Source organism: Mandrillus leucophaeus, unplaced genomic scaffold (genome assembly GCF_000951045.1).
Source record: "Mandrillus leucophaeus isolate KB7577 unplaced genomic scaffold, Mleu.le_1.0 Scaffold72, whole genome shotgun sequence".
NCBI classification, from domain to species: Eukaryota; Metazoa; Chordata; class Mammalia; order Primates; family Cercopithecidae; genus Mandrillus; species Mandrillus leucophaeus.
Genome location: NW_012107808.1, coordinates 4361955 through 4386034, shown reverse-complemented (window position 1 = coordinate 4386034; position 24080 = coordinate 4361955). Strand labels below are relative to the sequence as shown.

At 40.5% G+C, this 24080-nt stretch overlaps 1 protein-coding gene across 3 annotated transcripts in view; it reads right to left on the bottom strand.

The window, feature by feature from the left end:
* The window catches only part of YWHAQ (tyrosine 3-monooxygenase/tryptophan 5-monooxygenase activation protein, theta), a 47027-nt gene extending 22953 nt beyond the window's left edge, over positions 1-24074 (bottom strand). For all 3 annotated transcript variants that reach the window (XM_011965308.1, XM_011965309.1, XM_011965307.1), the window contains exon 1: positions 23734-24074. In XM_011965308.1, the coding sequence (XP_011820698.1) occupies positions 23734-24027 (294 nt within the window). In that variant the 5' untranslated portion in view covers positions 24028-24074. The remainder of the gene's footprint in view (positions 1-23733) is intronic.
* Positions 24075-24080: the final 6 nt, after the last annotated feature.

Genomic DNA, 24080 nt, shown 5'->3' with positions numbered 1-24080 from the left:
AGAGTGGCATGATCTTGGCTCACTGCAACTTCCACCTCCCGGATTCAAGCAATTCTACTGCCTCAGCCTCCCAAGTAGCTGGGATTACATGCGCGTGTCACCATACCCGGCTAATTTTTGTATTTTAGTAGAGATGGGGTTTCACCATGTTGGTCATGCTGGTCTCGAACTCCTGACCTTGTGATCTGTCCGTCTTGGCCTTCCAAAGTGCTGGGATTACAGGCATGAGCCACCATGCCTGGCCTAATATTTTTCTATTACTTTTTTTTTTCTTTCTTTTTTTTTTTTTTAGAGACAGAGTTTTGCTCTGTTGCCCAGGCTGGAGTGCAGTGGTGCGATCTCGGCTCACTGCAACCTACGCCTCCCAGGGTTCAAGTGATTCTCCTGCCTCAGCCTCTCGAGTAGCTGGGACTAACAGGCACATGCCACCACGCCCAGCTAATTTTTTTTTTTTTTTTGTATTTTTAGTAAACTGAGTTTCACCTTGCTGGCTAGGCTGATCTCCAACTCCCGACCTCCCGACCTCGTGATCCACCCCCCTCAGCCTCCCAAACTGCTGGGATTACAGGCGTGAGCCACCGCACCTGGCATTTTTCTATTACATTAAATCAGATAAAACAGTACCAACACTTCTGACCAATACGAGAAACACAAGTGAATATGACTATGTGATTTCAGCACAAACAAAATACACAAAGAGGAGACTTTTAATTGAAATGCAAATCTGAATTTGTGTTTCCTGTCTACCTGACCATATGAAATGGTAACACATTTTAAAGGTTACTAAATTCTTCCTTTTTTTTTTTTTTGAGACAGAGGCTCACTCTGTCACCCAGGCTGGAGTGCAGTGGCGCAATCTTGGCTCACTGCAACCTCTGCCTCCTGGGTTCAAGCAAGTCTCCTGCCTCAGCCTCCAGAGTAGCTGGGACTACAAGCGCCACTACCACGCCCATCTATCTTTTGTTATTTTTAGTAGAGATGGGGTTTCGCCATGTCGGCCAGGCTTGTCTCAAAATCAACGTAATCCGCCCGCCTCAGCCTCCCAAAGTGCTGGGATTACAGGCGTGAGCCACCGAGGCTGGCCAAGTGTTACTAATTTTAGAGCAATAAAGAGCAGTATATCAGATTAAAACACACTGCATTCACTCTCAGTATGGAGTACCTAAGAAATCTGTGACTCACAACTTTAAAACAGATTCACAGAAACATGACTTTCTGGTTCTGGCAACATAGATTGAGCTTAAGGAGAATACCTCTTCTACTAAAAATAATCTAAATGCTAAGTAGAAGTACATAAAAATAGAAAAAACATACAGTAGAGCTTCAAAAGAAAGGAGAGATCTATCCAGGCGCTAGATAAGAGGAGGAAAGACAGCTACAGCAGTAAGTGAAAGTTTGCAACACAACAACAGTGTGGAGGAGGCTGCGGACCACAGAAAAACTCTGTCATCGCTGAGAAGCAGGCAGAAATCTACTTCCCGGGCTTTTTGTTGGGTGGGGACTTCAAGATAAAAAGTAGTAAGAAATCTATTTCCTGGGCTTTTTTGGGGGGTGTAGTCTCCCACGAAAAAAAGAAACTCCAACCTATGTTCTGTGCAGGTGCTAGACAAACGTTTATTTCATGCATGATGTATGAAAACACAAGCTGAAAATGTTAAAAATCGGCTGGAGCACAGTGTGCCCGGCACAAATAACCAAAACTACTGTGTAAAGAGAGAGACTCTCACAATCTAAGGTACACACGAGTGCCATAAAAAAAGCAACATCCACGCTATTAAAAATAACAGGCTGGGCGTGCTGGCTCACACCTGTAATCCCAGCACTTTGGGAGGCGAAGGTGGGTGGATCACTTGAGGTCAGGAGTTCGAAACCAGCCTGGCCTACATGGCGAAACCCTATCCCTACAAAAATCAGCTGGGCGTGTTGGCGGGTGCCTGTAATCCCAGCTACTCAGGAGGCTGAGGCAGGAAGATCACTTGAATTCGGGAGGTGGGGGTTGCAGTGAGCCGAGATTGCACCACTGCACTCCAGCCTGGGCAAAAGAGCAAGACTCCAACTCAAACAAACAAAACAAAAAAAATACTCAAGGGACGGATTCTCTATCATGAGGGGTTAGCAGACACAAATAGGATGGTCAGTTCCCAAGAACTTTAAAACTGTGTATAATAAAACATAAATATGCTGAAAATAATTAAATAATCTTTTAAAGATGTTGAGGCTAGATACACAGGGTTATTACAGGACTTTCTTCACCTCAGTTTACGTTTGAAATTTTTCCTGACTAAAACAATCAAAAAGATTTTAAAAGAAAAACAGAAGCCAGGAGAAATGAACAGTATATACAGTGGATTTTAAAAGACAGCTTGGAGGTGGGAGAAGAGGAAGGGCTTTTAGAATTAAAAAAATGAAAACAACTTTAAACTTGGAGCTGGACAAACAAAATTAATAAAACAAAAGGCACATCTGAAGAAACTACTCAGAATACAGAATAAAGAATAAGATGAAAAAAAGTGGAAAAGTTGTAAGATACGAATAGAAAGAAAAGGTCTAAGGTAATAGCCAACAGGTATTTCAGGAGAGAACAGAAAGAACGAGGATGAGATGTTATTCCGGGATAATGGCCGAGACTCCCACTAATGGCATAAATACCTTCAGATTGGAAAAGCACAATAAATCCCAAGCAAGATAAAATAAAAATAAATTCATACCTAGATCATGGTAAAATTGTGGAATGCCAAAGACAAGAAAATTCTTAAAAGCTACCAGAGAAATGACACATTACCTATAAAGGAAGAAACAACAATATGACCGACAGTTGATTTTTCATCAGAAAACAATCAAGTATCTTCAAAGTGTTGAGAAAAACAACTGTCAGCTAGAATTCCATAACCAATTAAAGTACCACACAAAAACAGGTGCCAAAAAAAAAGACATTTCCAGAAAGACAGACGTTCCCACTCATAGATCATTGCTAAAAGAAACTTTTTTAGAGAGGGAAGGAAGAAGTAATGGAATAAAAGAAGTCATCAATTACAGTACTAACAGTACCTAAAATAAGAGTACTGCAAAGGACTGAATTGGCTATTAAAGCAAAGAAGCATGAAGAGGACAAGTGTTTCCCACATCTCTTTCAGAGGATTATCTAAATTTTTGAGGACAGTTACATGATTTTTTTCCTCCTTAATCTACCAAGTGTCTGCCTTTTAAGACCATACTTTCTAAAATCTGACAACTGAACTGTTGATTATTTGCTCCAGGAGAAAATGTTTCACTAGAATAATCAAGGATCCTAAATATTTCAATAGCCCATTATCCATCTTAAGGTAAATGACAAGACGACATGGGTCCATTTGAGATATTCACTGGCATGATTTAACCAATATCTACATGCTAATAACTCACAAATTTGCTCCTTCCCTAGTTGTATCTCAGTTTCTTCATCTGTAAAACAGTTAATGACAATTCTTACTTCACAGAGTTGTTGTGAAGATTAAATGAGTTAACACAAACTCTGCTTGGTACATAACCCTCAATGGCGTCATACAGCACGACACAAATCTTTCTCTTACATACCAGACCAAGTGCCTCCTACATCTGGATAGACCATTGGAACTTTAAATTTTATTTATTTATTTATTTATTTTGAGACAGAGTTTCACTCTTGTTGCCCAGGCTGGAGTGCAATGGTGTGATCTCGGCTCACTGCAACCTCCGCCTCCTGGGTTCAAGCGATTCTCCTGCCTCAGCCTTCCAAGTAGCTGGGATTACGGGCATGCGCCACCACATCGGGCTAATTTTGTATTTTTAGTAGAGACGGGGTTTTCTCCATGTTGGTCAGGCTGGTCTCGAACTCCCGACCTCAGGTGATCCGTCTGCTTCAGCCTCCCAAAGTGCTGGGATTACAGGTATGAGCCACCACGCCCTGCCTACTCATTTTTTAAAAATTAAATTTACCTTCCTGACACGAGCTACCATTGATTCTGCTCCCCTACTCAATTTTCTGTCTTAGGAAAAGTACTCAGGAGCCCTAGGCAGAAACTTAGGTATCACCCTACTGCTTTCTTTGGCCTCATTTCCCCTGCCTTCTATATTTAGTCACCCAAGCCCCTGGAAGTCAAGACTAATTTGGAAACTTTTCTCAGACAAGTAAGCATAGTATACTTTGGGAACATATATCTCCCTTCTCTTTATAGTCACTGAGGGAAAAGATATTTTCTTGTCTGGGTCTGATACATAAGGACACTGAAGGATCCAATATATAGTCTAAAAAAGTGTGAACCATTATCAACGCACTAACAAATCTATCCCCTACAGTGGAGACGATGGTCATTCAACATCTGAGCAGCATTCAACTCTTCTTTGGCATACCACACTTACTAAGCAACTTTCTGATTATGTCTTGATTTCTATGTGTCCTCCTGAAAGAGAACATACTGGTCATGTCAACACAGTACTGCAATATTTGTGCTAGTTATGGCTCACTGTAAATGAGTAAACTAACTTTCCTGGTTTTATGCACCAGTCACATGAGCCTGATCACTGTGGATCTAGGCCTGAAAGATGGCTCCACCCTGGTATAGTTCATAAAGCTAAAGGCCACACCATGAACTGCAGTAAACTCACAAGAGTAATGCTAACCCTCCCACTCCATCTTTTGGGAAATACCCCCCCAACACACTCCTAACTTCTCTGTAGTGTTACATGCCTGAGTATCCTTACATATTTTGAAATATATATATCTGCTAGATCCCAAACCTGTTTCTATAGCTTTTTTTTTTTTGAGACTGGGTCTCGCTGTGTCACCCAGAGGCTGGAATGCAGTGGTGTGATGTCAGCTCACCGCAACCTCTGCCTCCTGGGTTCAAGTGATTCTCGTGCCTCAGCCACCCAGGCAGCTGGGATTACAGGCATGCGCCACCACGCCCAGCTAATTTTTGTATTTTCAGTAGATGGGGTTTGGCCGTGTTGGCCAGGCTGGTCTCAAACTCCTGGGCTCATGTGATCCACCCGCCTCGGCCTCCCAAAGTGCTGGAATTACAGGTATGAGCCACTGCATCCATCCCTGTTTCTGTATTACTTATTTCTACTAATTGTTCTCTCACCCTCTGATCTCCCAGCCACCTAGGTTCATCCACACTACCTCTGAGTTTTCACTCTCCATTTCCCATTCCACCACAAGCTGCCAAAGTCCTACTGATTTCACCTTTATCACAGTATTTTTGAAAATCTATCTTCTCAGTATCATGTTTATTTCTATTACCCAAGTTAACCATATCATTTCACTTCAACTACTCCAATAATCTAACTGGTCTACCAGGTTTTTGGGTTCTTCTTTCTCGGATCCAGTTTACACCTTGCTGCCAGATTAATCTTAAATTCCATTGCGGGCATGTTAACTCCTGCTCAAAACCCTCAATGGCCTGTTAAAGGATAAACTTAAAGCCAGACATTGTCCTGCAGACTCAAGGTCCTGCAGAATCAGACCCTAACCTAGAGCTTCCAGGTAATTTAAATGGTAAAGAGATATTGATCCCCTCAGTCACCACAACAGCAGGGTGAGAAATCCATTTTCCTCTGTACTATACAAATATGGTTATTCTGTATGCCATTACACAAAAGGAGTTGAGAAGCATTGTCCTAACTGACTGACATCAACCTTATGTCTATTATGACCTTTTCTGGACCAGCAGGAGGAATGTGGAGCAACAATAAAGTGCCTCCCAAAAACATAAGTGGCACTCTAAGAAGGAACATATGTAAGTATTCTTTATGTCAGGATGCTAGGAATACAGCAGGTATTGGGAGGAAAGTTTAAAAAGCAACACTGTAAATATCTCCAGCACCACTCAAAGATAAAGCCACCTGAGCCCACGAATACAGTCTTTCAACAGTAAGGCAGCTACACTGAGGCTAGAGGCAGCACTATTAAGAGTGACTGGTCATTAAAGTCATCCAACTACAGCCTCTTGTTGATCTCTGTGTTCACCACACAATCTTCTAGTGGTAATTTGGGTCCTCCTGTACATTTACCAAGAAACAATAAACAGTTCGATCATGTGTCTTTGCCTGACTTAATCCTTGCAGCTCCTCTCTCAATAGACCAACAAATTAGATATGGGAGCCCATAAGGATGAGGGAGGGGACAAACCCTCAACCATGAATGTACACTACTATTTCACTCACCTAGCACCCTACTACCTCTTCCTTATCCTGATAAGAAGAGGGAAAATCCTTCAAAAATATATATTTTAAAAAATTTTATTGGGCCTTCATATGGAGCACTCATTAATGTGAATATGCCTTTCTGGATGAAAAAGGATTAACATCAGTGTGCAGACTAAAAATCACATCGCATAAAAGGTTTTCAAACTTTTGAGATTTGAGTCTAAAATGAACAAAAAAGGCATAAAACCCAACACTAGCTGGAATATTTATCAAATTAATGTCAGGAATTAAACAATAAATTGTCATGATGTCAGAGAATATGGGCTCCTCACACTCAGTGGGATATGTGCCACTGTAGTTATAGTGAAAGCAACAATAAGTCAAAGGGTAGTCTATGCAATCAAGTGGTTTATTATTTTTGTGGGCTAAAGAAAATAAGGAGCTAAAACCGACAGGATAAATAGGCAAAACAGAAAGGGAAGCAGCAGATGAAGAAAATCCAAGATTCTAAATACAAAGCAGCATTATCTCCATGACCCAAATATTTCTCAACATCTTTTCCCAGTTCATCTGATCTCTAGCCACCACCATCCCACAACCCAGGCAAAATTACATACAGTAATATTGCTATCAACATCTGCTATAGCACAGTGGTATCTTACAGGGAAAGGGACAGCCTTTTTGTGAGCACAGTATTACCTCGCCCCTGATCCAAACAATTAACCACGTAAAAAAAAATAAAGATGTAGTTGAGGAAAAATGTTCATCCTATCTTCCAACTCAGGTACTGAGGTGCTGTGACTGCAGTGGTGAAGATACCTAACAGAAAGATGGCAGCCTCTGACAAGTCATGGGACAATAAAGTAAGGGTATGTGTGAGCTGCAATGTGCCAGTATTAGAGAAAATCAGAGTTTTTGTTCTTTCACTTCATCCAATGCAGCTTAACCAATTCCCGATGCTATTAGCAATAAACATAATGTCCAGTCTCTGACCTCCTATGTTATATCCCCACATTTGAGCAGCTGGATACTGAGTGGCCATAACCGCAACATAAAATGTTCTACCTTCTACTCCAAGATTCCCAGGATGTTCAGGTTTGGAAGAAAAGTTTAATACCTCCACTGGTGACACATACTACCTTCCCAATCTGTCAATCTGCATTAAAAACAATTACACATATATCACCATCATTTAGCAACATTTCCAGGACAGTGCTACAAAAGAACCAAGGCAAATAAATGCCAATGTCTATGCATACTTTCTTCCCCTTAGAGAATTTACAATTTACTAGCATCCACGAGCTGTTTTAGCTACTGATTTGGGAAGGACATCAGTTGTAGCCATTAATTTGGGGAGGAAAAGGACAAATCATAATGAGGAAACAAAGAACTTTCCTTAAAATCGGGGGGAAAGTCAAATCTTGGTCTGGTCATAAAGTAATCAAAATGGACAGACATCCTGATATTTAATAGAAAGGATGTTCCCTCAAACAAAAATAGGTCAAAATTGCCTTGCTAACTTAGCATATATGGGTCAAGTTTTGCTATATCCTAAGAAGACTACTAAAGATAGAAAACGGTTTATACTAGCAAGGACACAATTATACTTTGATTTGAGCTTTGCCTTTTCTATATGGCAAACTGAATTAAGCCACTACTACATTATAGAAATTATGTCATTATTTACAGGCTAACTTTTCCATTTATAACTAACACATGCCATATACATTTATCTCTGCAGCTGAAGTATATACAACCCCTTCCTGCCTCGAGTCTATCAGTTCTGTTATGGGGTACAAAGGGAAGAACAGAGTCAACAGGAATTTAAGAGCCTATGGTGAAGAAAATTATTTTGCATTTACAACTAAACTTATATGAGTTACGGATCATATTCAAATGAACCCCCAGGGACAACATAAAAACCCTGGAAATGAAGTAGTGTTTAATAGTACATAGAGGAAAAAATAAAGATGAAGTCCTTATTCTTATGCCCTTACAGCTTACCAATACTGATCTGAATTGGGCATAATTTACTTTGGGGGCAGTCACAAGAGCAACTTAGGAAACCAGTAAACTCCAGACAATATGGAACTGAACTGGGTCGGCCTAGTGCAGAGGCTCATGCCTGTAATCCCAGCACTTTGGGAGGCCAAGGAGGGCAGATCACGAGGTCAGGAGATCAGGACCATCCTGGCTAACACGGTGAAACCCCGTCTCTACTAAAAAAAATACAAAAAATTAGCTGGACATGTTGGCAGGCACCTGTGTAGTCCCAGCTAGTCAGGAGGCTGAGGCAGGAGAATGGCGTGAACCCAGGAGGCGGAGCTTGCAGTCAGCAGAGACCATGCGCCACTGCACTCCAGCCTGGGGACTCTGTCTCAAAAAAAAAAAAAAAAAAAAGAACTGAACTTGGTCTCACTACCAAACCTGGTGAAAAAGAAGACACTATATAAACATAATCACACATTCTTACACAGGGTAGAAAATCAGAGCAGGCTGGTCCAAAGGTAATGAGTTATCTTGATTGCTCAGTCAGTTACAAATCAAACTCTTTACTCCACTCTTCCCCCTTCTCACTACTGCACTTGACTACTCTTAAAAATAATTTTTTTTAATTCAGAAAGTAATAAAAAGGAAAAAAAAAAAGAACTAGAGCAAAGGTAAGAAAGTGAGCAATATAGGAGAGAATCATAGGTAGTTTCATGTGGTTGGAGGACAGAGGGAACAATGAGTGAGAAAGGAGGCTGAAGAAAAACGCTAGAAGGTCTTAGAGGTCCCTCTCAGGGAACCTAAACTCCATCTTACATGGTAATGATTGAGTGAAGAAGCAGTAATTATTCCCTCCCCAAGTCTTTATGAGCAGTATCAGTATGTTAAAACAGATAAAAGGGAGCACACTGGTTGAAGGGTATATATATTTAAAGCCTAGATTCTTCCCCATTTACACACAAGAGAATTCAGATAAAGGAGAGATGATCTCAGAATAGGGTCCTGTAAAGGAGGGCTCTAAAATGAAAGGCAGTAGAACTGAAAGAACACGTTTCTAGAAAAGGAGAATTGAGTTCCACAGCTAACTAGCTGTGGAACTGAGTAAATTAACATGCCTCAATTTCCTGACAATGTCCTTACCCATGTCTTATCTACCCATAACTGCACACTGGATGGTGCTAGGTAACAGAATTGAAAAGTATTAACAAGCTATAATTTGTAACTATAGAATGTAATGGTACCCAAATTGCATTTCATAGGATGGGTGTGATTTCAGCATGTAGAAAGGGAGAGGAAATACATTACAGTAGAGTAATGGAAACAAAATACAGTACTGTCAACTTGACTAGACCACAGGGAACAGAGAAATCATGAGTTTTCCTTATACCCATTAGCTCTGATTATATTTTTTGTGAGAATTTCAGATCAAGGATAAATGAATTGTTATTTCAACAAATGGTGCCAGGGTAACTGGATATCCACATGCAAAAAGAATAAAATTGGATCTTTTCCTCACTCCATATGCAAAAAGGAACTCAAAATGGACTAAAGACCTAAACACAGGAGCTAAAATGATAAAATTTAGAAAAATTTAGAAAAAATCCTAAGTATGTATTTTCATGACCTTGGAGTAGGCAATGGTTTCTTAGATCTTACACCAAAAATACAAGCAACCAAAAAAAAAAAAAAAAGGACTTCAAAATTAACAATGTTTCTGCTTCAAATGACACTAACAAGACAATCTACAGAACGGGAGAAAAACATCTGCAAATTATGTACCTGATAAAGGTCTAGTATCCAGAATACATTTAAAAAAAAAAAAAAAAGATTACAACCTAATGATAAAAACACAAATAACCCAATTTTAAAACGAGCAAACGATCTGAACAGACATTTCTCCAAAGAACATATACTAAAGGCCAATAAGTACATGATACCATTTCATATCCACCAGGATTGGTGAGGATGTAGAGAAATTGGAACTCTCGTACACTGTGGTGGGTATGTAAAATAGCCACTTTGGAAAACAATCTGGCAGTTCCTAAAACATTAAACAGGTACATACACAACAGAAATGAAAACATGCCCATGCAAATTATCACAGCAGCATTATTCTTAACAGCCTAAAGATGGAAGCAACCCAAATATGTCCATCGATGGACAAATAGATTTAAAAAGTATTTCTATACAGTGTAGTATTATTCAGCCACAAAAAAAGCACAAAATTCGGATACATTTTTCAACATAAACATTATGCAAAATGAAGTAAGTCAGACACAAAAAGACAACTATTCTATAATTCCACTTACATGAGGTACCTAGAGTAGTCAAATTCATAAAAAGTAGAATGGTGGTTGCCGAGGGGAATGGGGAGCTTTTGTTGAACGGGTATCGAGTTTCAGTTTTGCAAGATGAAGAGTTGCAGAGATGGATGGTGGTGATGGTTGCCAGTTGCATTGCACAACAAAATGAATGTACTTGATACCACTGAACTGTTGTAGCTTAAGAAGGGTTAAAATGCTAACTTTTATGTTACGTGTCTGTTACCACACAACAAGAGTTTTATTTAAAAAAGGTCAGGTGTGGTGGCTCACATTTGTAATTCCAGCACTCTGGGAGGCCACGCAGGAGGATCATCTGAGCCCAGGAGTTTGAGACCAGCGTGGGTAACAAAGTAAGACCCCGTCTCAAAAAAATTAGCTGAGGGTGGTGGTGTACCCCTGTAATCCCAGCTATTTGGGAGACTGAAGTAGGAGGATCCCTTGAGCCCAGCAGTTTGAGGATGCAGTGAGTCAAGATCATGCCATTGTACTCCAGCCTGGGTGACAGAGTGAGAGCCCCTGCCAAAAGAAGAAAAGAAGTTCTGATGCAAGCTTCAACACAAATAAACCCTGAGGGCATTAGGCTAAGTGAAAGAAGCCAGACACGAAACACTACATATTATATGATTCTGTTTATATGAAACATCCAGAAGAGGCAAATCTATAGGGATAGAAAGCAGATTAGTGGTTGTCAGGAGCTGAGGTAAGGGGAGATGGTGAATGACTATTAATGGATATAGAATTTCTTTTTGTGGTAATGAAAATGTTCTGGAATTAATAATGATGACCGCACAATTTTGTGAATAAACTAAAAACCACAGAATCATATTTAAAAAGGTAAAATGTAATGTATTTGAATTATATTTAATTTAAAAATATATGTAAACTGACACTCCAAGTTTTTAAATGGGACAACAAAAAACAAGATAGAAAGCTTCTCTCATAAGGATAGTATCTGCAACTAAGCCAAATTATTTTGTAAACATTTCTTTGAAACTTTAAGGAAAGGAGATCATTAAGTTTCCTTAGAGAAATGAATTCTAAAGAGGGAAATTATTTATGTAGCAATCATCACTATGACTTTCAAATATATGTGCCTATACTTTTTAGAGTTGTCTTTGTTTCACTTTGTTTTTTGAGACAGAGACTTGCTTTGTCACCCAGGCTTGAGTGAAATGGCAGGAAGATGGATCACGGCAGCCTAAACCTCCTGGGCTTAACTGATCCTCTTTCCTCAACCGCCAGTTAGCTCACAGGCACACACCACATCCCCAGCCAATGTTTTGATTTTGTTTTGTTTTGGTTTTTTTTGGTAGAGACAGCATCTCACACTTTGTTGCCCGGGCTGATCTTGAACTCCTGGACTCAAGCAATCCTCCCGTGTTGGCCTCCCAAATTGCTGGGGTTATAGGTATGAGCCACACTGCCCAGCCTGTTTATTTTAGATGTTCAAAACGACAAACAAAAATAACACCCTAGACAAAATGATGGAGAATATGTATTAAATGAGAAATAGTTCAGGGCTTTCATAAATTTTTGACCTCCACTCCTCCCCTTAGTCCTTTTTCTCCATAAATTCTAATTATAAATTCTACTACCACAGGAAAAAAGAGGAATACATCCTTCTGAAAGGATGTATTAGTAGGTCCTTTACAGACTCAACAGACTTGGGGGCTAAATATGTTGCTTTGGTGTCCTGATACAAACTTAAAAGAAAACTATAGTTTTATCAACAGATAAAATAAGTTTATGAACATCTATCAGGCCATTTTGATTACAAGCAGAAATGCTCAGTAACCTGTCCTGGACAAAAAATAAATCACTAAGTGCTTTGTGTTATCTGTATAAGAAGGATCACCTTCCAGAGATGTACAGCTGACTGTAAACAACAAAACAGAGGTATACAACCTTAAATCCAACCTGCTGAGTTATTCAAACTGCATCAGTGTACACTACACGATTTAAAACAGCAACAAACAAGACCTGAAAAACCCTAATGAGAAATATGGTAATACCAAAAAAGATATTAAATGTTTAAATGTTATATGTGTGCTTGAGCCCAGGAGGCAGAGGTTGCAGTGAACTGAGATTGTGCCACTACATTCCAGCCTGGGAGACAGAGGGAGACCCTGTTTCAAAAAAGGAAAAAAAAAAAAGAGTTATATGTAAAAAATTAAAAATATATTAAAAATTTAATTATGTAAAAAGTAACTGAAACAGAGCATAGCTGTATTTAACGGGATATTCTATCCTTCCAAAGGGTGATCTCTGCAATCAGGCCCCAAATAATCAAGAGTATTTTAAACCTGTAATGTAACCTTTCCAACCTCTTCACTAATCCATCAGAATCCCAAGAGGGCAAACACTAGCAGTGAAGATCTAAAAAGCATATTCCCAAATTACTGGAAATAGTACCAGGCTGAAAGATCAGAACACCTAGTATAAATATGTTTAACTGCAGATGTTCAACTGCAGTTTTTTAAAGAGCAAACATTCTGTGAGCCGCATTCAAGTAATGTTTGGTGGAATGTACAAAACAAAAGGGAAAATGGAGTACTAATTATTGAAGAACAACATCAGTAGGAGTTTATCAGGAATAAAATGTCTAATCTGATGATCCGTATAGCTTATGGCTTTAAAGCATTTTCACACACTTCTCCATTTATTTTCTCTAATCACCACAACATGACATTCACAATCTATGACCATGCTTTAAGAAAGCATTTAAATTTAAGTAAGTTCTTATCGTCATGATCTCACCACTTGCACCATTATTTTTCCATTTCTCTAAGTAAAGCCTGTAGCAAACGTACAGGAAAGAGAATGTTCAAATGAGGAGTATCTTACAGAATATGTATTTAGTACCACACTGTGCCAAACCCAACTGGATACTGTAGCAAAAAATCCAGATGACAAAGAGATCATGAAATACTACTTAACTGGATAGAAAAACATGTGGCTCAAGCCTGTAATCCCAGCACTTTGGGAGGCTGAGACAGGCGGATCACGAGGTCAGGAGATCGAGACCATCCTGGCTAACACGGTGAAACCCCATCTCTACTAAAAAAATACAGAAAAACTAGCCGGGCGAGGTGGCGGGCGCCTGTAGTCCCAGCTACTCGGGAGGCTGAGGCAGGAGAATGGCGTGAACCCAGGAGGCGGAGCTTGCGGTGAGCCGAGATGGTGCCACTGCACTCCAGCCTGGGTGACAGAGGGGAACTCTGACTCAGCCAAAAAAAAAAAAAAAAAGAAAAACATGTAAACTGACAATCAAAGGTTGGTATGAAGACAAGTTTCACTGATAAATACTTTGACTAAAGCTGGTTAAAAGCTAACCTGACTTACTACCTCCAAAAGCTGTGTATTTTTAAAACCTAAAAGCAACCAGCTCTGAAAGACCATTATCCACATTTTTCATGGATGTCAACTCTGCTTTTTGGTCAGGTATTGGGAGGGGCAAGTGAAGAGATTAACTTCATATTATCCTTCTCAACACAAGGAAGCAGAAAGACATTCCAACATACTAGTTCTTTAGCTGGTTTTCACGAATTAACAGGGACTTTTATTACCCAATGTCTAATATCAACTATTCTCCTTTCTTCATTATCACATCTGTGATTTTCCTGGTCTTCAAATCTATATTCCTAGGGATAAGATGGGGTGAAGGGGCAGAGAAATGGGAAGGGTGGGGAAAGTTTTTACAAATTTCATTATCACTACATATGATGACTCCTCAGAAAATAAACTGCTCAATCACCCAACCACAGTAATAAAATTCTTGTGAAACAGCAGTTCTATTAACTTCAGTAATTAAATTCTCATAGAGCAAAGTATAGTCTGGGAACCCCTAGAGGTCTCCCCTATACCCTTTGTGGGGTGGAGAGGAGACAAAGTAAAATCACTTTCATAATTCTAAGATGATATTTGCTTTTTTCCCACTGTCATTTTCTCATAACTAGAGTTTTCCAGAAGCTACAAGAGGTGTGATGCTACAATAGGTTGAATGAAAAGCAATGCTGCTATTCTCATTCAATTTTTTGTTAAAGTTATTTTATTTTCTAAAAAGGGGTTCTGAGATCAAGTTTGTGAACCACTGTCCTAGAGTATGGCCAATTGAGAGGTCTTACACAGCATCTGGTAACTCTATCAATCTACTTAGCACTCATTACCCAAACCAAAAAGTGATGGTGCCAGTCATGTCTCCTAAGTGGGGATCAATACCTTTCTATACATTCTCATATCTTGAGGACAAGACACAGGCTACACTATCTTCTTGCTATACGTATTAAAGACTCTCAACCAGTAATGTGAAATATCATAACCCGCAATACATGGCAACCAACAATTACAGTGAACACCCATATACCCACCACCTGGATCCTACCATTAACCTTTTGCCATACTTGCTTTATCAGATATCCATCCATTTCTAGCAGTTATAAACTGAAGACATCAGTACATACATATCACTAGTTTTTTCTTTCAAAGTAAAATTTACATACAAAATGCACAAATCTTGGGTGCACATTTGCTGAGTTTTGATGAATGTATAAAACTCAAACCCGTATCAACTAAAGAATACAATTATCCATTCTACTATAAAGACACATGCACACGTATGTTTACTGTAGCACTATTCATAATAGCAAATACTGGGAACCAACCCAAATGCCCATCAGTGATAAACTGAATCAAGAAAATGTGGCACATATACACCATGGAATACTATGCAACCATAAAAAAAGGATGAGTGCATGTCCCTTGCAAGGACATAGATGAAGCTGGAAACCATCATTCTCAGCAAACTATCACAAGATCAGAAAACCAAACACCGCATGTTCTCACTCATAAGTGAGAGCTGAACAATGAGAACACATGAACACAAGGAGGGGAACATCACACACCGGGGCCTGTCGGGGGGTGGGGGGCTAGGGGAGGAATAGCATTGGAGAAATACCTAATGTAGATGACGAGCTGACTGGTGCAGCAAACCACCACGGCACGTGTATACCTATGAAAGAAACCTGCACGTTCTGCACATGTATCCCAGAACTTAAATTAAAAAAAAAAAAAAAAAAATTATCCTAGAAGCCTGGCCCTTCCCAATCAATCTCTGCCTATTCTCCCACAGAGGCCGTTATTCCTGATCTTTTTTTTCCCTACCACAAACAAGCTGTGTTTGTTCTAAAATTTCATATAAATGGAATCACACACACTATGTACTTTTTCATGCAGCGTTTCTTTCACCTAGCATGTTTTTGAAATTCATTCACGCTGTATTATCAGTGGTCCGTTCCTTTTTTTTTGAGAGACGGAGTCTCAATCTGTCGCCCAGGCTGGAGTGCAGTGACCGGATTTCAGCTCACTGCAAGCTCCACCTCCCGGGTTTACGCCATTCTCCTGCCTCAGTAGCTGGGACTACAGGCGCCCGCAACCTCGCCCAGCTAGTTTTTTGTATTTTTTAGTAGAGACGGCGTTTCACCAGGTTAGCCAAGATGGTCTCGATCTCCTGACCTTGTGATCCACCCGTCATGGCCTCCCAAAGTGCTGGGATTACAGACTTGAGCCACCACGCCCAGCGGTCTGTTCCTTTTTAATGCTGAGTAGTATTCCACTTGTATATACATCAGTGTTTATCAATTTTCCTACTAGTGGATTATTTCTAGTTTTCTGCTCTTAGAATAAAGCTGTTATTAACATTCTTGTACCTATGCGTCTTGGCCCCATGTATCATTCCCTCTTGCGTAAACACCTAAGAGTGGAATTTCTAGAGGAGGAAAAACTTGTAATGGGAAATTTTAAAGGTACACAGGAGAAAAGAGAATAGTACAATGAATTCCAATTAAAGCCAGCTGCAACTATATTACTTCATAGACACTCCTGTTTCATCTGTATCCCCCCAATTACTTTGAAGTCCTAGGTATTATCATCATTTTGTCTTTAAATATTCAATATGCAAACAATGCTTTAAAATCTAGTAATTTATCATAAAATATTTATCACTGACTTACCTATGGATTAAGAGTTTAATTAAAGTAGCAATTGATAAACTTGTCTTCTCTTCACATCTTTTAAATGATGCCTCTCTACCAGCCCCTTGATACCCAGAAAGTCAATGGTATAAACTCAGATACATTTTCTGTTGCCATTTGGAAACAATTAGTGCTAAATACAAAAATTGGTCTTAACGATAAAAATAGAGAACACTAACACAGCCAAGAGCCAACCAGATTTCCCAACTGCCAAACCAACACCTTGACTCAACTAATCCCATGCCATGCCATGTTCTAAATGAAACTACATGAGACTTAAACTTGCTTGTGCTAGAAAGGGTTAGAGGAAATGAATGGCCTTCTCAATCACTGCTGATGACAGCATACACGCATACCTTTTCAGAGGGCTATCTGGAAAAAAACGCAAATCTTTTGATTTGGAAATTCCACTTCCAAGAACCTAAGTAAATCCTAGCATAAAGCATGCAACAACGATCTTCTTCCCAGTGTTGTTTAGAGAAAAACTGTTTACAACCTAAATGTTCACCACTGGGTTAAAAGTCTGAACCACGGCCTGGTGCAGTGGCTCACGCCTGTAATCCCAGCACTCTGGGAAGCAGAGGCGGGAGGATCACCTGAGGTCGGGAGTTTGAGACCAACCTGACCAGGAGGGAGAAACCTCGTCTCTACTAAAAATACAAAATTAGCCGGGTGTAGTGGTGCATGCCTGTAATCCCAACTACTTTTGAGGCTGACGCAGGAGAATTGCCTGAACCCGGAGGCAGAGGTTGAGGTGAGCCGAGACTGCGCCACTGCACTCTAGCCTAGGCAACAAGAGCGAAATTCCATCACAAAAAAAAAAAAAAAAGAAAGAAAGAAAAGAAAAAAGAAAGTCTGAATCACATATGCCAAGCTACTATGATGGAGGGGAGTACATTTGCCCTTCATCAATTTTCACTGCATTTATAAATTTCAATATAATTGCAGTCTGTGCCAAGTTTTTAAAAGAGCAAATCTCAAGGCTTTGGAGACAACTATGAAGAGGTGGCACTTTGAAAATATAGGACCCGGCCAGACACAGTGGTTCATGCCTGGGTGGATTGCTTGAGCTCATGAGTTCAAGACCAGCCTGGATAACATGGCAAAACCTCATCTCTATAAAAAATACAAATTAGCCAGGCAAGTGCCTGTAGTCCCAGCTACTCCGGATGCTGAGGTAGGAGGATGGCTTGAGCCCGGGAGGTGGAAGTTGCAGTGAGCCCAGATGGCGCAGCTCAGGCCACAGAGTTGCAGTAAGCCCAGTGGCACAGCTCAGGCCACAGAGCCAGACTCTGTCTCAAAAATAAAAACAAATCAAACCAAATCAAACAAAAAATAGGACCCACTGAATAAGTTTCAGTAAGGTGAACTGTAGAGTTTAACAGCATACACAAAATAATGACAAGGGGAAAAATAACAAGTCTAGCTAGACAAGAGGTTCAGGTAAGATATCAACATGTTAGGAAGAAATCAAAGGACAGCATGACACAATCCAATACAACTTAGTACAGCTCATTTTACTTATGGTCTAATCCAAGGTGTTCTCAACCTTGGCATTATTGGCACTGGGGGGCTGGGTTCTTTGTTGGGGAGTGTCCTGTGCACCGCATGATGTTTAGTAGCATTCAGGCCTCTACCCGCTAGCCATGAGCAGCACTTTCCTTCCTCAAGTCTTAACCCAAAATGTCTCCAGATGTTGCCAAAATTCCACTGGGGGCAGTGAGGAGTGGGTAAAAATCACCTGGTTGGGTAACACGGATCTAACCTTAAACTTACAATATTCTATTCCACCTTTTTTTTTTTTTTTTTTAAAGACAAGAGTTTTGCTCTGTCGCCTAGTCTGGAGTGCAATGGCGCAATCTCGGCTCACTGCAACCTCTGTCTCCCCAATTCTAGCAACTCGCCTCAGCCTCCCAAGTAACTGGGATTACAGGTGCCCACCACTACGCCAGGCTAACTTTTTGTATTTTTAGTAGAGACAGGGTTTCACCATGTTGCCCAGGCTGGTCTCCAACTCCTGACCTCAGGTCACCCACCTGCCTCAGGCTCCCGAAGTGCCAGGACTACAGGCATGAGCCACCGTGCCCAGCCCATTTCATTCTTTAAAAAACAACAACAACAAAAAAACCCTGGCCAGGCACGTCTCTACTAAAAATACAAAAAATTAGTCAGGCATGGTGGTCATGCCTGTAATCCCAGCTACTCAGGAGGCTGAGGGAGGAGAACTGCTCGAACCCAGGAGACAGAGGTTGCAGTGAGCTGACATGGTGCCACTGCACCCCAGCCGGGGTGGCAGAGCAAGACTCCATCTCAAAAAAAAAAAAAAAACACCCAACTCCCCCCCTCTCCAAAACTGTTGCCTTTAAGCAGCCTACAATCTAAAGGCAAAACCCTCAACGTCAATGAGTTTTTAAATCTTATTACAGTATTGTGTGTATAAGAAAGTCTTCAATATTACAGACTGGGAGTTTTGCCCATCACAGATCTACCTTCCTTCCTCATTAGAAGCATTAATGTCTTGTATTTATTAAAATGCACAAATTCCTCAAAACAGAAATTCACACCATGGTCTTAAGTGAGCTACCATGCACTTAGGGCCTACTGTGGTCCATGTCATAAGCAGTTACGCCACTTGGGTTCAAATCCTTGCTCTTATCACTTACTAGCTTTATAATCTTGACCACATTACTAACTTCTTTATGCCTCATTCTCCTCAACTGTGAAACAGAAATACTATCAACCTACCTTAGCGGAGCAAAGTGAGTATAAAATGCTTAAAATAGTGTTTAGTGTGCAGTGAATGCCTGGTAAATGTCAATTATGAGCCATTATTCTAACTACAAGTCTCTAAAAACAGGCACCATCATCATCAATTTACAGAAGAAAGAGAGTCTGACAGATTAAGAAATTTGCCAGTGTCCATGCAACTAAAAGGTAATGGAGCAATGATTCAAAAATTGATTCAGAGTCCATACTTTTTCCATTGTGTCAATAAAATCACATTCAGATTCATTAACTACGAAGAAAAACATATCAGTCTTACTCAAAAATAATGACCAGCATAAGACATTTTTTATTGAGATTAAATTTAAACACAACTAAATTCAAGCATATTACTCAATTAAGGTTACAAAGCTTTTACACTAAGACAGACAACTTTCAGAGATTCTCTACATATTATTTTAACTGACTCTTATTTTTAAAAATCATAATATGCACTTTAGTTTCTGAACTTGTTTATGCATTATGCTGAAGCAATTTACTGAAATTCTACTAGAACTGATGTACAGGAGAGGATAATATGATGTTTAAGATAGAAATTATCTTGTATACATTCAAGCTGCCTGGTTATTCCAGGTCACTGACTTTGTAAATGACAGATTTTGTTCCCAAGTCCCAGAGGGGCTTTGTGAACCCCTCTAACTTTTTCCATTTGCCCTTCCTCATACCCAAGTTCTTCTTAATGACTCCTAAACATCTTACCTGTAATATTTAAGCCCAGGGTTTTGGTTTTGTTTTCAGACAAGAGCCTCGCTCTGTGGCCCAGGCTGGAGTGCAACCTTCACCTCCCAGATTCAGGCGATTCTCCTGCCTCAGCCTCCCATGTAGCTGGGACTACAGGCATGTGCCACCACACCTGGCTAATTTTTTTGTATTTTTAATAGAGATGGGGTTTCACCATGTTAGCCAGGCTGGTCTCTAACTCCTGACCTCAGGTGATCCACCGGCCCTGGCCTCCCAGTGTGCTGGGATTACAGGCATGAGCCACCACAGCCAAAGCCCATTTTTTTTTGCCTAGATTTTGCTCCTCCCAACACTCAGTACGATCACCAATGACTTCTGCCTCACTTCTTTCTGAAGCCATTTCGCTGAAGTCACCAGTTTTCAACCTGTTATGTATTCTTCACATTCTTCAACCTGGACTTTAAAAACTCCTCATTTAAGAGGTAGAAGGATGTCAGAGCAGAGCAGAATGGCTAGGACCTACTTACCCTACAGCCCCAAACTATGAGAACTGGAAGAGACTTAGAAAGTTTAGCCCAAAGTCTTCAGTTTTACAATGACACTGAGAGACAGCTCTAACTGGATGAAATCTTCCCTAACTCCTCTCATCTTAGAGAGTTTGGTCCACTTATAGTTCCTTACTCTTGGATTTTAACATTTTTTTCTGCTTCCACGGTTCAGTAACCTCTTTCAATACAATGATTATCAAAAGGGTTGAGAGTTGTTCACAGAGTTATTTTGAATACATGGTTCAAGTAATTCTGCCCCAATCTACTGTATGAAAGGGAAAGAAGAGGCTGAGAATATCTGCTCTTTTCTATCAAAATTTTGGCTATCCTTCATGTTACTTCTACTAGTCTTCTATAACCACCAAGTCAAGTCTCACCTCCTCCACACCAAATTTTTCTTCCTGTTCACCAAAGGAAAAAAAGAAAACCCTGTATTAGCATGCATGTTCAGAAATTCTAGGTTTTACTCTACTTTCCTAGACTCCTTATTAAATTACTAACTCATCAATTATCAGACTCTTGTTCACTTGTCTATCACTTCCTTGTCCATCAGTTCAGATCACAGACTGGTTAATTAGCACTCAAACCACGAATTCTAGATGCTGCTATGTGTACAGTGGTGGCTGACATCTGTAATCCCAGGACTTTGGGAGGCTAAGTCATGAGGACTGCTTGAGGCCAGAAGTTCAAGACCCCAAGTTTTATTTATTTATTGTAGAGATGGGATCTTGTTATGCCCAGGCATAAAAAAACTCCAGTTTCCCATCAACCAAATGAAGAAACCCCCTTACTCCAACCTTCTATAAATGATCATTCCTGCCTTCCTTTCCAGGCTTGTCTCCTGCAACAACTCTACACATGAACTCTGCTCCAGCCATGCCGAGGCATTGTTTCCTGAAAAAGCCCTATCCCGGATATTCAGGTATTCCTTCGGCCTTTAACCCTGACACCTCCGCCAGCCTCTTCTCTCAATGTTCAGCCCCCAAAAACCTATCTTTGTGAAGCCTTTTCAAAGGTTTCTATTTTCTTCAGACTACATAGCACTGTGTTCATTAACTGTCTGATGGGAATATTGTGTTATTTATGTTTGTGTATCTCTCACATGCTCTCTAAATTATGAATCATCAGAGGGCAAAATCCACAATTCTGTTTTGTACTTCCCCATATTGCTTAGAGCACAATGCCTGGCACACAGAAAGCTCTCAATATAGTTGCCAACTTGAAAAAGTGCTTTCCCAAGATATTTTTTTATAGGTTGGCCACCAAGCCCCAGTTAGCTTCTTATGCCATTTTATGAATATTTCATTTACGCCTTGGTGTCTCAGATTCATCAAGCTAAACTATTCTATTTCTTCTCAGTATATAAAAGAGACTGTCCTAAATTCAGGGGTTGTCCCCATTGAAATGGTCTGTATGAAAGTTCTATTCTAACGTCACCTGGTCTATCTCTCAAGCTACATATCAACTAAGCAAAACTCTTCCCCCACTAATGTTATCGTAAAAATCAGAATTTATAAGAGCCACAAAATAAAACGAATATTCCTTCGGCTCAGAGTCACCTTGCTCGAGAAAAAGAAAAATCATGTGGTGATTCTGAATTGCTTCAAGATAACTAACTGAAAAGTAAAAAACTGAACAGAAAGAGACTGAAATATGCTGTGAGAGCACCCAAAATACATATATAGAAAACCTTAACATATGTAATTCTTGTGAGTCTTCCCTTGGTAACAGATAATGCTGTTAATAGCCATTACCATATGTTACTCAAGTTGAAGTCTACCATTACTTTCAATTTAGCAAAATTTTTTAATACAAGCAATTCAGTCCAAAAAGCTTTTACAAGTGTTTCTTCAATGCCAAGCAGGGACTGGAAGCTAAGAGCACACGGATAAATACAACAAAGTTTTGACTTCATAAAGTAAATAATCTCAAGTTTTCTCCACTTTAGTACACACTCTGTCTACAATACTTTCCTTCCCCCTTTACCAGTTATTTCCATCAGCCATGATTTTGTCCGGATCGCCTGTCATCGTATTAGAAAAAGGGGTTAAAAAAGTTTCGTGGATTTTTTTTTTTTTAAACAAGAGGTGGGGAACATATTCCCTGCCCCACCATTCTGATGACACGAAGAAAGAAGGCTTCGGGGGTGGAGGAGGGGGCCAGGGAGAAATTATTTCTTCCACTCCCTTTTGAAAAAATCGCCAGTCTACTATGCTTGTCTATCAAAGCCCACCTAAAATATGATGTGCACAAACACATCAAAAATAAGTAGGCCTCTTGTAAAAGCGACACTTAAAGAAAGGCAAACCATATCGGATTATTTCCTATTTTATTCATAGAAATGACTCTTTGCAGCACTGAAACATTTAAAAACACTCCTGGATATAATGCTGGTATTTCAATTTGAAAAACTTACCCTACGGATCAAAAGATCCGTGCAATGACAAAGCTAAAAATGTTCTCTCTCACTAATAAGGGTGAATCACAGCAGCCACCTACTCCACCCAACAATCGTCCTTGCTAAGACTGGACAGTTCAAAACCTGGAAAGCTTTCCTTGTCCGCTCCACACTAGAAACAAATTCACTTCAACACTAGTGTTTAAGCACAGCTGTGCAACAGCAAGGAAATGTTATTAAATGTTGAAATTTACCAGGACATTGTGTTCTTCAGATAGAGCTGTGCCCTTTTCACATTTACTGAACTCCCCTCCTCTCCTGTTTATAGGGTGTGGGGGGGAGCGCAACAGATACTCTTGCTTGAAAAATAAAGTATCTGTTCAGATTTTCGAAGCAAGTTTCCATTACTGGGTTTGGGAAAAAATCCCTACTACATTGTCTGTAACAAAAAGGTGCCTGCGCCTTCTTTCAACTGCCTGAAGCCATTAGAGAGCTCACAGATCTCCCTGCACAAGAAACTTAAAAACGCCTTTCAGTCTCGCAGAGACCTACTTGGATGTTTCCAAGTTCCATCGTTTGGTAGCTACCCAGCATCTGGGGGAAAGAAGAAAAAAAAAAGAACTTATCCTTGGAAAAGCAGCCTCTTGAGTCTCTAGAACCGGAGAGACACAGAAGGGAAGTCAGGGCTCACCTGAAACCCTCCACCTCGGCAGAGTCCGGTAAGCCCCGGCTCACCTTTCTTTCAGTGCCCGCGAAACTCTCAATGAAAAGTATCGCACAAAAGGCCTCCCCTGCTCCCCGCGCCGAGGACTCACCAGGACCGTGGTGCAGATGGATCTCAGCTCGGACTCCACTTTCTCCCGATAGTCCTTAATCAGCTGCAACTTCTTGTCGGAGGTGTCGGTCTTCTGCTCGATGCTCGAGATGACCCTCCAGGCGGACCTGCGGCCCCCGACCACGTTCTTGTAGGCCACGGAGAGCAGGTTGCGCTCCTCGTTGGACAGCTCGGCGCCCTGCTCGGTCACCGCCTTCATGCAGGTGGCCATGTCGTCGTAGCGCTCGGCCTGCTCGGCCAGCTTGGCCTTCTGGATCAGCTCAGTCTTCTCCATGGCGGGCGCGGGGCCGGGGCCGGGGCGGAGGGCGAGGAGAGCGAGGGAGAGCG